Source organism: Melospiza georgiana, chromosome Z, assembly GCF_028018845.1.
Source record: "Melospiza georgiana isolate bMelGeo1 chromosome Z, bMelGeo1.pri, whole genome shotgun sequence".
NCBI lineage: Eukaryota > Metazoa > Chordata > Aves > Passeriformes > Passerellidae > Melospiza > Melospiza georgiana.
Window position 1 is genome coordinate 23,314,326 of NC_080465.1, and position 15,074 is coordinate 23,329,399.

The window sequence follows — 15,074 nt, forward strand, 5'->3', positions numbered from 1 at the left end:
AAACAAACAGCAATAGACAAATGAGCTTGTAAATAACACAATTTCACATATGCTGCATCCTGAAGTATTGCTGTAAAATATAATCATTGTTCAAAAAGCTTTATTAATTCAAGGTCTTTAAATGTGCTTGTCTATTTGGCTTTCTTCATCTTTGATTTCTTCTAAAATTAACTGGAGGAAGAAGAGTATTGTTCTCACTGCCATCTGGACAAGATGAAAGGGTTATTTGGAACTTCTCCTTTCATTGAAAGAGTAAAGGCAATTCTGATTGCCTCCCAGACTAGAAGCTGTGCGATGAATACCTCTGTGATCAAAATAGGAATAGCAGCTTCTGAATGTGGGTGCAGTCCCTTCTTTCAATTGCTCTACTCAGCAGAACTCCTTGATCCCCAAGCAAGAAAGAGCTAACAAACAGGGAATGTTTTCAAAGATGGAAAGCACATGCTAAGGTAGAGACAGGAGATATAAGTAACACCAGTTTCTGGTGAGGTACACAGTTTTATGATGCAAGAGCTGGTTGTGAGAAGAAAGGCATCCATTTACAGAGATGAGTAAAAGAAATCAGAATCACAGATTGTTCAGTCAGTTTGTTTTACTTGAGAGATGAGAAATGAGAGAGCATGTTTTTGTTGGAAGCAATAAATATTTTTTGAAGAGCGAGGTATTTCCCGTGGCCATTCCTACTATCACCATTATGTAGGAAGCTAGCCATTACTGCTTCCTGTGGTTATAATCAGCTTGGCACAGGAGAGTTTTGAACTGCAAGCAGTGGGATGATCAAAAGCAGTGATAATGTTTTGAGAAGGAAATGGCATCATTTTTGGCTATGTAAGGGGGAATGGTGAAAAAACCCCATAGATTAGGACCTTCTAAGCAACTTGAAAAGAGCTTTCACATGCTGACTATATAGTGACTTTGAATTTTCATGTTCAGTCTGGATTCTTGCATCGTTTTGGAATATTTACTTTTCCATTCTGCATTTTTTTCCTCCTCCCAAAAAAGGCTGTTGGACACTAACAGAGCTTTCCTCTGTTAGTAGATATATCTGTTAGTAGATATCTCTGTTAGCAAGATGTAAATTGCTTCATATCTTATTCATATGAATGTTATTTTGATTTTCTTTCATTGTATTTCATTTTATTGGAAGAAGAAAGATTGCCTTATATTTTTAGTGTAAAATTTTGCGTTCATTTAATCATGACTTCTTGGATCATTTCTTATTCCAAATACTATTTTGTCCTTAAGCAAGTAATTTTTTATCTAATTTTAGGTAGAAATGAATCAATTATCATTTTGTCCCCTAAAGAATTTTTGTTCAGTTTTTCTTTTTTAATAAATCTAGTATTGATGCTATTGAAGGTTGGAAGTTAGGAGATCACTGAAGCTGTGAAATATTTATGCTGACCTGGCAGAAGTCATATAGAAGGGGATGAAATGGGGTAAGTGAATTTTGTAGAAATCTGGAAAACCATTTTTTCCAACAGTGCTCTGTGAAGTGTGGTAAGGGAGTACGGCATCGGACTGTGAGGTGCACCAATCCACGCAAGAAATGTGTTTTGTCCACAAGACCTAAAGAAGCAGAGGACTGTGAGGACTATTCCAAATGCTATGTCTGGAGAATGGGAGACTGGTCTAAGGTGAGTAATCCTTGATACTAGTACCTCCCAGCATCACACATTTTGCAAGTTGAGTTCTTAATAAGAATTACTCTTATCAAAAGTGTACAGATGTCCCAGCTGAGGGAACAATAAGGCTATAAACAAAAAAAACCTAAACTGGTAGTTGCAGTGAGCCTACAGTATAAATAAAAATCAGGAATATAAAGTAAATGTGACATAAATCTAGAATATAATGCAAATTTGTATTATCTTATTGTGTCAGGCAGGCAAACAGCTTCAGAAACTGCAGCCAGCTCCAACCTTACCATTCACATATTTTGTTAATTTGTGTTTGCACATTTTATTTGTGATTCCAGTAAAGTACACTCTCCAGTCTTATATACTAGCACCTTTAGCTTATTAAATTTCCACATAAACCATTTAGCATGTGGGAAGCATCTATTACTGTTTTTCTTTTATTATTTTTTTATTATTATGGACACTCAGCATAACTGTCATTACATTATTTCCTTGGCATATGTGTTCTGAGAGGTGGATACGCATTGGTCAATCAGTAACAAACAATATTAGTTAGATCTGTGATTAGCCTTCAGTATCTGATACAGTTTTGTAAAACCCAAAACATGCTGAAATTCTGAAATTGAACCTTGTCAAGGTTTTCTCTTGCTGTATCACAGACCACACTTCAGCAGAAAAATTGTAATCTTTTTTTATTTCCTTTGTTTCTCTTCATAACTTTGCACACACTTTTACTTTCAGCACCTAACATTATTGCAGCATTTTTTAAACTTGCTTGTATGGAGAAGTATTTAATGTATTTTTAGTTGTCTTTCATGTGATGTAGGAGCTGGAAACAAGGACTAAAGCCAGCAGTGTATGGCTAGCCAGCCTTCCAAGAATTAGCTTCAAGTACTCTGTGAGTAACTAGCTACTTCAAAAGCACATAGTATAACCATTATTTTTTTTAAACAACAGAAGCAACTAACTTTCAGTAGCAATATCACTTTTACAAGAAGATATGTTTGGCAATAATATTTAGTATTTCCATTTCTCTACTACATAACCACAGTGAAAACCTGCCTCATTTAGCACTAGCACCAGTAGGAAGTAAACCATGGAGAAATGACCATCTGCTTTCTTAATTGAAGCAACCATTCAAATTGGGGTTGCTGAGGCTATGTGGGTATGCTGAGACAGATACACTGTGTTTCCAGTGCCCTCTGGAGTGAAGAACTTTATCCTCTCTGCGCCTTTCACAAACAACCTTGTCACAGATGAGTGTACAAAAACTTACATCTTCTTGTTTAAAATTTACTGGCAATTTTGTATTTCCTGCTCTCCTTTTTGAGTCAAAGCTGTAATACTCTCACCCAAACTGCACTTTGAACTTTAAAATTAGGACATAAGGAATTATGGAATTGGCAAAATCTTTTGAACAGTTAACATACAGTCTGACTATGACTTGTGCAGCAGAGATTTTCCAAGATTTATACTAAAAAATAGATATCTTGATTTCTCTACAGGGACACAAGTTCAATTTAAAATATATTTGGATGTGAATTTCTTTTCTCTGTAAATCTTCTGTTCCATTGAAGGACTACATAGCAACATGAAGTCATGGCCTACATGTTGATATGTCTGCAATGGTGAGAACAAATGAAAAGCTTGGGTAAATGTTAATCTTTGCTCTGTTTGTTTCTTATCCAGTGGTTCAATGCAGCCTTCTGTGTTCAGTTTTTACTCTAGGATTGTTCTTGACATTGAGAGAAGTCTGTTCCTTTGAGCAGAGCCAAGTTCCCTCTAGCTAATGCCAAGACTTGGCTTGAAAAATTTAGATGATGCTTCTCACACATTGAAACAAGAGGCCTAATATCTTTACTTGCTTTGCTGCTTCCTTTGAACTCCTAAGACAGAATTTTTAATTAAGCTTAAATTGCGCTATTACTGAGAAGATAACATGATTAATAATTATGGAATGCTGTAACACAGTTAGTTTGTTTTATTGGTATAGTCACATAAAGATCAAATAGTTTTTCACCTCTATGTTTTAACAATACCAAGATCAAATAAAATTTGACCAAAATTCCAAGTTCCAATACATCAATTATGGAGATAGTAGTCCTTCTAAAACTCAGTCTAAAAGAAGTCTGTACAACCCAGCCTATGTGCAATCTTTAACTCTGTAACGGTGTTTAAGTTAGTAGAGTGGGTCAATATGCTAAAACTTGCTGTTCATAACATCACTTAGGCTCTGTGCCACCTTTGTGAGGAATATAGGTATGATGAGAAAGGAAAGAATAAAAGCTCAAACTGAACTTCTGGAGCCAGCACCTAGCAGCATTGCCAATGACACTGTATTTTCCCAGCATATGCCATCCATGGCATATCCTACCTAACAATGTGCGAGTTACCTTCAAATGAGGAATGCTTAGAGTTTATAGCTATTCTAGCACCAGCTAGGGCAAGGTGTTGTTAGCAACAGTGTCCCTTGCTAACTGCCCACTGGCTACCCATTTCAAAGCCATACAAGGACAGGATCATGCTCAGAGGCATTCATCAGCTAAGTATAAACAATTAGGCTGAGGAGAGGTGAAATTAAATTCATGTGAACAGCATGTATACGCATCTGCAAACCATACAAAAGAACATATCATTGTAGAAGTTATTCTCCAAAAACCACTTAAATTTCAGCAACATAGGGTGCTCAAAGGGCATGTCTACAGTACTTTGTGTAGGAAAATGTGTATATTTTTGTCTGCTACTATCACACTTTTCAGACCATTGTCAGAATAAATGAAGCATGAGAACCAGAATGAATTTTGGAACAAAGAATAATTTGGAAAGGGATATTGAAAATGGTAATTTAAAACTTTGGTATAATATTATATCATTCAGCAAGGAAAAATAGGAACAAAGGTCTGGACAACAAACTAGAATTTAGAAGCAGCAATTTGTAAGATGAAGAGATATACAGTATATGTCTATAGGAGGTCAGAGAAGATAATGTGGCATAAGTTGTAAAAAAGATTGGTAAAAGGATGCATTCTGTAGAAACTAAAGATGGAACAGCGCAAAATTTCTAAATAGTATCTAGGTGTTAGACCAGAGATGCTGAGGAGTCAAATATGACATCTGAGGTAGTGGTCCCAATGGCTGGCATGCAGTTCCCTTTGTCTATAGCCTGAAGAAGCAAAAACATGAAGCAAAGGTTAATCTCCTACTATTTTTCTGTTGAGTCTGGAAGGGAATTTGAGCCAACTTCTTAGTTTTTACAACAATGAATCCCAGAATTCACGTCCTATTCCAAATTATTTAGTTCAGAGAGTATTTCAGTGCTCCCTAGAAAGTGTGTGTGTATGTGTGTGTGTGTAGTCAGAAGAAGTCAAGTCTCCAGCTGTTAGGGAGGCCGATTCACAGAGAGATCTCCTGAGGGGTACAGAATGCTGATGTCAGTGATAAGGATTGTTTGCCTTCTTCCCCAGTCAAACAACACATGTAAATGGAGATAGGTAAATGCCCACAAACTTTTTTTACTAACTATTCAAGAGCACAGGATGTGCAGCCTTTATTTTGTGTGCTTAACACAGAATTTAAACAGACTCTAAATTTCCACTACCAACAAACTCAACTGATCTCCTCCAATTAAAAAAAAGGATGATATTAATGTTATGATTTTACTGACAAGGGAATTCACCTTGTTTTTTTTCCTCAGATCCCCATCCAAAATTATTAATCTCTTTTAGATTCTTGGAATGGAATGGTTCTGGCCATGAGTCAAAATTAAACTATCAGTAGCAGTAGTGTAATATTGCACTATCAGTAGATATATGGACAAAGCAATTATGCAATGTGAAATAATAGAAGTTAAATTAATTATGTAATCAAGTAAATAACTTTCATATTGACTTAAATATAGTTAATTTGCAGCAAATGATGCATGTCTTTGTTTCAGAAATGAAGCATTATCAAATAATGTGGAAGATGTCAATGTAAGGAAATGGCATTGGGAGATTTTATGCGTTTCTAACCAGTCCTATAATATTAACAATATTAACATATTTTGTTTCATATAAAGGGTTTTTTAGATCAATATACTGCAGAATTTTGGCTGGAATAAATATAATGTCATGTCAGTTTCCTGAAAAACAGAATGAGACCACCTGTCATAACAGAAGAAACCACTAAGACTGGAAAGGATTTTAAAAGTAGATATCACCTATTTTGCATACAGAGAAAATCACTCGTAAGTGGGAAATTCTAGTATCTGTTTCACACTTAGATCTACTAAGATATCTTTGTTGGTTTTCTGCTTCAAGCATCTTTAGTGTAAGAAGTTTGGGGGAATCAAAATGTAATTACAAGTGTTATCTCTCAAGTTGCAGTATCTGTAAGTGTGGTTATATTAGAAAACAATTAAGTTTTGGTACATCTTAATAGTTCCCATCAGGACTGAACCTTCCTAGGCTCAGAGGAAAACAAAGCACAAATGAACAAGAACAAAATAAGAGGACAGCTCCTGCTGAAAGATGCTTTCTGCCTTACTTGACAAGTGACATGGTAGTGGGAGAACTATATAATCAAATAAATAATGAAAAGAAAAAGAAAGAAAGAAATTTAAATCCACCTCATAATACATACCTTTTTTTTTCCTTATGTGTCCTAGGAGAGGGTCTTAAGCAGAAGTTACCACCACTTATACATTTCCTTTTATGTTTCCATCAAGGGTAAGCTAGTTTGTTCCCAAAATGACCTCAGCATGGGTTAAAAAAGATGGTATTGTGCAGAAAGAAGGGTGCATGTGCAGAAAACCAACCCTCATAGCTAGAAGAGGATGCCTGGAAGATGGCAGCGTGTAGTGGAGGCAAATGCAGACCCGTGTTTAAATGTGTCTGTACAACCACAGAATTGCCACACAATGTACAATGTGCTCACCTGAAGGAGCAGTGTGGGAAAGAAGGAGATTCACTTGCACAGCCACTGTTGGGGAGACACTCTTGTGTCTCTGACACTGCTGGACAGAGAAAGAAAAGGGTAACACTGATGCATTCAGCAACTGAACAAATTGTTTTAGACTCTGAAGATTTTAAAAAGTGGTTTCCAGGGAAGCAGGTTGAGATGTCTTCTGTAGAGACACAAATCTGTAGTGAAAAGATTGACTTCTGAATCACCTTAAACATGAACAGTTAAAGGAAGTATAGGAAATCCAAAAATAAATGAGATCTGAAATATCCCTGAAAAAGCTAGGGTTTCTACTCCCTGATAGCAGAAGTAAAATGATAAAAATGCTCCTAAAATGGATGATTGATAACATTATAAATAAGTTTTGTTCTTGTTTACTTATGCCCAGCAGTATTTCAGAATGAAATATTGTTGCTATTAGTATGCGGCCATTGACTTCAAATCTTTAGGCAGCTCTATAAATTTTCTGCATGCTGATTCCTGCCAAATATTCTATGGTTCTACCAACAGACTGAAACCTTTGCTATCAGCAAAACAGTGGAGCTGGTCTCTCTTGTACCAGAAGTTGGCACTCTTTGAAATTGATAAGTATGATTGACTGGGTGTAGTGATCCCTTGGAAGGCCAGGTGAAGGAGAAAATCTGTGTCATGCACCACATATAATATTCCTCAAATGCGGAAGTTACGGAGAATAGCATTCACAGCTTTTCATCACCTTATTTACTGCTAATGTCTTCCAAGTCATTGTAGTGCAGTCTATACCCAAACAGGTACAAATTTCCAGACTTTTTTGCTTTTGAGTTTTACAGTGCTAGGCCATACATTACTGCTGCAGGGGATTTACATATGCGTACATATGCATATAGCAAGATTGAAGGAAGCCATTCTTGGGAAAAGCTGAAGAGAAGTCCTTTATATTCTATGACTTTTCCTAGAAAGGCCAGCCAGGTTTTTTTTAAGGACACTGGAATCTTTGAACAGTGGATCTTCTGGAAGGCTGATGTGTCTTTTCAGCAGATAAATAAATGGTCTGGTGCTCAGACTTGGTGAATTAGGCATTCTTTTGCCTGGTGTATCTCCATATCTAAGGCCACCTCTCTCTTTCTAATTTTTTCCTCAGTATCTCTGACTCTGTCATCTGCAAAGGCATAACTCTTACAGCTGATTCACTTGGGTTCTGTTAAAATTTATGTAATCCATTTTTTCTTGTGGGATCTAGCTTATCTTTGTTGGATTTTTTTATTATTTCATGTTGCTGTTATCCTGTATTTCATGCAGCTAAATAACATACTGCGTCTTGTATTTATTCTTGTGATAAACTTGTTATTCTATGAAATTCTTATTTTATTTCAAAATATTTATTGTTTGGTTTCCATTATTTTGTTTTACTCTATGGGGTTGTCACTTTTTTGCTGTTTTCTGATAGTTTATAATAAGGCAAAAGATGAAAATACTTTAAAAATGTAAGAGATAACTGAATCTTGAAAAATTCTTTTGAAATAATTGTTTCAGGGGCTGTCTTGAGCACAGCAACCATGAAACAATAGTGTTTTCAGTTTTCAAAGCAGTAAGGAGAGGGGGCAACAGAACTGCCACATTGTACTTCCAGAGGACAGACTTTGGCCTGTTTAGAAGACTGATTGACTGAATCCTTTGAGATGCAGTCCTGAATGACAAACAAGTCCAGGAAGGCTAGTCATTCTTCAAGAAAGAAATCTTAAAGGTGCAAGAGTTGCCTGTCCCCTCGTGCTGAAAGATGAGCTGACTCCCTTGCTTGAACAGAGCACTTTGGTTGTAACTTGGGTGGAAAAAAAGGGTTTATGGCCTTTTGAAGAAGGGGCAGATGATTTGGGAGCTCTACAAGGATGTTGTGAGGTTATGCAGAAAGAAAATTAGAAGGGTCAAGGCCCAGCTAGAATTTAATCATCCTACTGCCATAAAAGACAACAAAAAATGCATCATGTCCAACAGAAAAGGAGGGCTAAGGAGAATCTCCATCCTTTATTGGATGCAAAAGAAAACATAGTGACAAAGGATGAATAAAAAGCTGAGGTACTTTGTATGTTCTTTATCTCAATCTTTAGTATTAAGAGCAGTTGTTCTGCAGGTGCCCAGCCCCCTGAGCTGAAAGACAGGAATGGGAAATAAAATCAAACCCTCATAATGGAAAGGAAAAATGGTCCTTGTCTATCACTTAGAAACAGACAGCTCTGTGAAGGTGGATGGGATCCACATGAGTATAGTGAGTAAGCTGGAAGAAGGATCCAGGGAACTACAGGCCTGTCAGCTTGACCTCAGGGCTAGGGAAGGTCAGGAGCTGGTCATTCTGAGCGACATCATATGGCATGTGCTGAACCTGCCTGATCAGGCCCAGTCAGCATATGGTTTATGAAAGGCAGTCCTTGACTAACCTGATCTCCTTCTAAGAGAGGGTTATCCACCTAGTGGATGATGAAGAAGCTGTGGATGTTGTTTACTTGGGCCTAAGCCTTTGACATTGCCTCCCACAGCATTCTCCTGGAAAAGCTGGCAGTCCATCGTTCAGACAGGTGCTCTCCTTGCTGAGTTAACAAATATCTGTATGGCTGGACCCAGAGAGGAGTGGTGAATGCAGTTACATCCAGTTGGCAATTGGCCACTAAGAGGTGCTCCCTGGGGCTTAATGTTGGGCCAGTCCTGTGTGACATCTTTATTGGTGATTTGGGCAGGGGGATCAAGTGTACCCTCAGTAAGTTCACACACAGCACCAGTTTGCATAGGCATGTTGACTTGCTGAAGGTAGAAAAGCTGTGGGATCAGGACATGCTGAATTTGTGGGCTGAGGCCAGTGGTAAGAGCTTCCATAAGGCCAAGTGGTGGATCATTTACTTGGATCACAAGAACCCCAGGCACTGCTCCAGGCACGGGCAGAGTGGCTGGAAAGCAGTCTTGCTGAAAAGGACCTGGGGGTGCTGGTCAGCAGTGACTAAACATGAGCGAGCCGTGCCCAGGTGGCCAATAAGGCCGATGGCATCCTGGCCTGTGGCAGCAATAGTGTGGCCAGCAGGGCCAGGGCAGTGACTGTCCCTCTGTACTTGGCAATGGTGAGGCTGTTGAGGTTTGAGCCCTTCACTGTAAGAAAGGTATTGAAGTGTTGGAGTATGTCTAGAGAAGGGCAACAGAGGTGAAGGGTCTGGAGTACAAGTCCTGTGAAGGGTGGCTGAGGGAGCTGGGGCTGTTTAGCTTGGAGGAAAGGGGACACAGGGTAGACCTTTTCTCCCTCTACAACTCCCTCTGCGTTTGTAGTGAGGTGAATTTGGTCACCTCTCCCAGGTAACAAGTGAGGGAATGAGAAGAAATGGCCTCAAGATGAGCCAGCAGAGGCTTATTGGATATTAGGGAAAAGTTCCTCAGCAAAAGGGTTATCAAGCATCAGAACAGACTGCCCAGGCAAATTGTGGAGTTGCCATGTAGTTGCATTACTCAGGGACATGGTTTAGTAGTGAACTTGCCAGTGCTGAGTTAATGGTTTGCCTCAATGATCTTAAAGACCTTTTCCAGTTTAACTGATTCTATGATTTTGTTCTTGTGTTTCAGTTAAATAAGAGTCCTAGGAGTTCCGTTTCCTTGTAATCTCATAGGTTTTTTTTATGTTTTGGTTTTTTAATACCTTTCATAGCCATAGATCTGCTATTTCAGATCTTCATTATTTAAAATATGGTAGATAGAGTGATTGGAAGTAAAATCATTATCAGAAAAGAACTCTTTCATTTATTCAACCTACTGGAAAAACTTTAAAGTGGTACGTAGTGTGATGATATTTAAAGGACAGTGCTTAATTCTATGTCGAACAGAAGAGCTTTTTGACATATGTTTCTTTGATTTCTGAAAAGTAAATTGATAAAATAGAAATTTTTAAAAGAAAGGATTTTCTTGTAGGTTTCATTTTCCCTGATTTGAAATTTCCTTTGTGTCCTTAGTGGGTTTTGTGACATGTCTTTTCATTAGAAATACTGTAATCCTTTAATTACTTCTTTGTGCTGTTCTAATGCTTTTCGATGCAAGGTTTTCAACTGAGCATCAAGCTAGCATTGTCATGTATGGTAATATAATTATATAGTCAAAGGCTAATATTTTAAGTTAATTTAAAGAATTTGTTTTCATCATTCCAGAATAGCATACTCAACTAATTTAATCAGAAAGATAAAGATAATTATGTAATGAAATCTAACTGTTTCCAGATTCTTGTTTGGATGTGTGATAGTCTAATGAATGGACGGTCATCTTCTGCCAAAATACCAGGCAATGATATCTCAGATATCAAAGTTTGAAATGTAATAATGTCTTGCTCATTGCTAAGCACTAGTGGCAGTAATATATCCATGTGTGAGTCAGCACAGGCAGGCATCTGGGACAACCACAAATCCACAGCTAAAATTTATTTCTGCCTCCTTGCTAACAGAAGATCCCTGCAGCAGTGCCCAGGCTGAGGTGCACAAACAAGGCTGAAATTTGTAAAATCTACCAGTATTATGATGTGAAATACTATTTAGCAGTGTGTCTAAAGTCCTAAATAAGAATAAATAACTATTTCAGGTATACGTAAATTGCCTTTAAACTTGTATATGTTTTTATTATATATAGATTTATAGAAAGTATAACTACAAAATTTAAAATGGTGAGTACGTACATCTGGAGCACATAGAGGAACTTGGCTTTCTAGATCTGTTACAGTATTACAGGATTTGTCCATGCTTTGATATAATAATGATGAGAGATTGATATATTAATGATGAGAGAAAAATGCTGATACCTTCTCTGATACCAGGGAGAAATGATAGGTGGTAATTGAGTCTCAGGTTTTTTATGGATTTTGACTCCAGGTTGTCTCTAATAGAACAAATTTGTGTCATTGGAATAATCCCAGTTTTTAAACTGTTAAATGGATGATTGTGTTTCATTAATTCACCCAAGAAAGACATTGGGCAATGGAACCTGGGTTTCACATGGAGACAAAGAATTTTCCACTTCCAAGCTGAGTCTGGAGACCCCATTCAGATTTAAGCCTATCCAACCCCACTATTGATTCAGAGTAGTTAGGCAATGAAGAAAAGATACATATATACTGACCTAGAAAAAATAAATTTCTTTTTGTAATCAGCTCCTGAACTTTCTGTTGCTTCTTGTCTTGATACCAAAGGCAGTTTTGCCTCCTCTGCCAAACAACCAGATTGTTCTGCATGGGGCCTTAAAAAGGATTCAGGGAAAAAAAAAAAAAAAAAAAAGAAAAAAAAAAAAGAGAAAAGAAAGGTTCAAATTCTTGAGATGAGGTGATGAGGATTTCCTCCATGGGAACCCTATCTCTAGGTTTATCAAGGGCACTGGAGTTCTGTCTGTCTTAATTTAAAATCTTATCTGTTTTTGAATCTTATATCTTCTTACCCTAGAAAGAAGAGCTATAAAGAAAAAAATGGAGGGGCAGGGGGCAGAAGAAGGAGAAAAAGAAGGCTATAAAATAAATAGGCACGACTCAAACTTGCTAAACTTAGAAGAGACCAACAGCAGATACATTTTAGCTAAACTTAGCACAAGTTCTGAATTTTAAATTTGGCATACTGAGATGTTGGGTGTGTCAGAAATGAGAGGCAGAACGACTTTCCTGGAAATGATGCATGTGAGAACTCAGACTCCATCTTATGCTTGTATCCGTCAATCCCTCTTTTTGCTACACTATTCAGAAATGCCTTTGTAACAAAAAAAAAAAAAAAAAAAAAAGGTTTAAATAAACTTCAGATTATTTGCTTGATTTAGGTAATCTTTAGGAATATTGCCAAATTTAGTATGAAGCCTTTGCTGAAAAAAAAAATGCACCACATTATCTACTACCTGCCTTTAAATGCAGGCTTCATAAAAGACAAAGCAGAAGATTTTGCAAGCGTCTTAGCAAATATGAATCCTGCTGCTAAAGTCTGATTGCTTGCTATTCTTGTTTCACACTCACTTCATGAAAAGGTTGAAACTGCTTAAAGCTGGAACTGATGAACCTATACATAAATGATTAGGAATGCTCTGCTAATAATTTCCAGTAAAACTCATCACTGAGTTTCCTTAGAGGCACGTCAGCCTGCTTTGAATGCTACTTAGACTTGTAAAACCTTTTATTGAACAGTCCACCTATTCTCAAAAATAAATTGTCCAAGTCAATTCTCTTAATACTGTCACAGATTGGCTTTTTCATTGTGGATTGTATCAGACTCTTCAGTGATTGCCTGTTGTCTTGGCAGAAAGACACAGTTTGACCGTTACTGTCTGCCAGTGACAATTTTTCCCTTAATTTAGGAATTCCTACTTCTCATGAAGGCCAGCTGGAAGCAGCTAACACATTACAGCAACTTCCTCAGCTGTTGGCCTTGGGAATATGTATTCTCTCCAGAATATATATCTTTGGCAGGGAACAGAAAGAAGGAATCTTGGGTAGCGGGTGTGCATGCCAAGTGTAAGAATTGTTATATTTAACACCTAGATTTCTGTCCTTGAAATTATATCTAAAAGAAGTTCAACAGTTGGACCAAATTCAAACAGGGTGGTAAGATTTTTTTTAAAGAAAAAAAGAATTTTAGAAAAATAGCTGTTACCTATCTTTACTCAGGATTTTTTTGTAATCTTTAACAAGAATGTTTTACATGTCTTGCTGCTTGAATGGTTTTACAGTACCTTTAGGACTGTGTCCAAGATGCACAGATTAACAGCCACATAAAAAAAACTCCTCTGGCTGTGTACTAGAACATTTAGTCTAAACCTACAAATACGGTTCTCCTACAGGAATTTTTTGCTAATCAGCTGCATGGCCTCAAATTGTAGGTCATGTGAATAGTGAGGAGTAAAATGCAATTAACCTCCACAAAAATAAAGTATTGCATGTGCCAGACTGACATGTGGGGAGATAGAGTGGGTGGGAAGAACTATAGAAATGTATTATTCATTCACTAATAATAGAAGCTGTGGGTTTAAATTAACCCGAACCTGCTGAATTAATGAAAATGCTATATATTGGTTGGGCATTTTCTGCAAATCATATATATAAATATATATATACACACACAAACATACAAAAAATACAAACAGTTTTGACAGTTAAATTTATTTTATATTACAATCACTGATTAATGTGTAAAAGTGAAAATATTTTTTATTTCTTTGAAATTAAAAACTTTGTTAGAGTTTTAAACCTTTAAAGTCCAGAAATATACAGAACCTATACAGCTTCAACTACGCACCATAAGCACTACCTAAAATGTGACAGCTGCTTATGCAGTGAAAGGTATTTACCTCAGATTGAATATTTGCAGTGGGAGAAATCCAAAGGTGAAGCAAGTTTGGGAGGCAGTTTTGGAAGAGTCTGCTTCAGCTTGAATGTACACATGTATATACAGTAAAATGAGTGTCAAAATGAGGGTCAGAGATGTTGCTCTGAAGGGGCATCTAACTGATCTGCAGAAGTTGTCTCCTAGTGAAGTCAGAACAAGTCTGTATCTTTTAAGGATAAAGAAGAAAAATACAAGTTACTTTTATTCTCTAATATTCAGTGTCTGCTCTCAGTTAAAGCAGCAGTTGGTTGATGTGTTTGTAAGACAAACTCACAGTTAAGACATGGACATCATGAACACAGAAACTTCACGGTTTGTCTGTGTGGCTAGCAAGTGCACTGCAAAATGCCTGATGCTTTCCCTATTTCATACTATTTTAAATATAAGCTAATATAGCTAATAGCTAATATGAGCTTTTATGGTAAATAGACTTTTTTTCTGGCTTCCAGTCAATAGAATTCGTAATTTCCAAGTCAGACACCACCGCTGCTCCTGCTACTGCCATGTGAACATAGAAGAGCGCAGCATGCTTATCAGATCCCTCACTGATTTTAAAACCCGGGGTGTTTGGAAATATCTTGCTTTACTTGCATGTTGACTAGGTTGGATTTAAAAGTTTTGGATTGCAAATTGCTGGGGTAGCCCTGCTTTTTCTCAATATTCCACTAAGTCTTATTAAGTCTTCTTACATGACTTAATAAGTTCTCATTTTTAAAAAAATAAAAATAAATGCACTGTTAAAATTTAGTACATTTCTGTGAAAATAAAAGAGCATAGATCACAAATTTCTCTACTTCTTGCTTTGCCACGTTTCTTATATGAACTCAAACATTTCATTTAATCATCCTTTGATGTCAGTTTCTAAAATTGTGATTTTAATAAGTAGGTCAAGCAAGACTAACTGTTTGCAAGATCTCTGCATCTCGGGATGGAAAACTACATCTCACCAAGGCCAGTGCAGGCTCAGTTATTTAAAGGATATTAATTCACCAGTTGAGATTTTAATGCCAAAATCTTGCCAGATTATGCATAGAAATTCAGACTTAAACACTGATTAGCTGAGAGATTTGTCTGTTTGTTGCTTGTTGTGTCAGTTGCAGTCACAACAAACTTTCAAGCCAGAGCTCATTTGATGTAGAGAAGATCTGCT

General features: G+C 37.0%; 1 protein-coding gene across 1 annotated transcript in view; it reads left to right on the top strand.

Annotated features, from left to right (window-relative positions):
- Positions 1-15,074, top strand: part of ADAMTS19 (ADAM metallopeptidase with thrombospondin type 1 motif 19) — a 130,176-nt gene that overhangs the window by 108,736 nt on the left and 6,366 nt on the right. Inside the window, exon 21 of the mRNA XM_058043872.1 lies at positions 1,485-1,637. Coding sequence (XP_057899855.1) covers positions 1,485-1,637 — 153 coding nt within the window. The remainder of the gene's footprint in view (positions 1-1,484; positions 1,638-15,074) is intronic.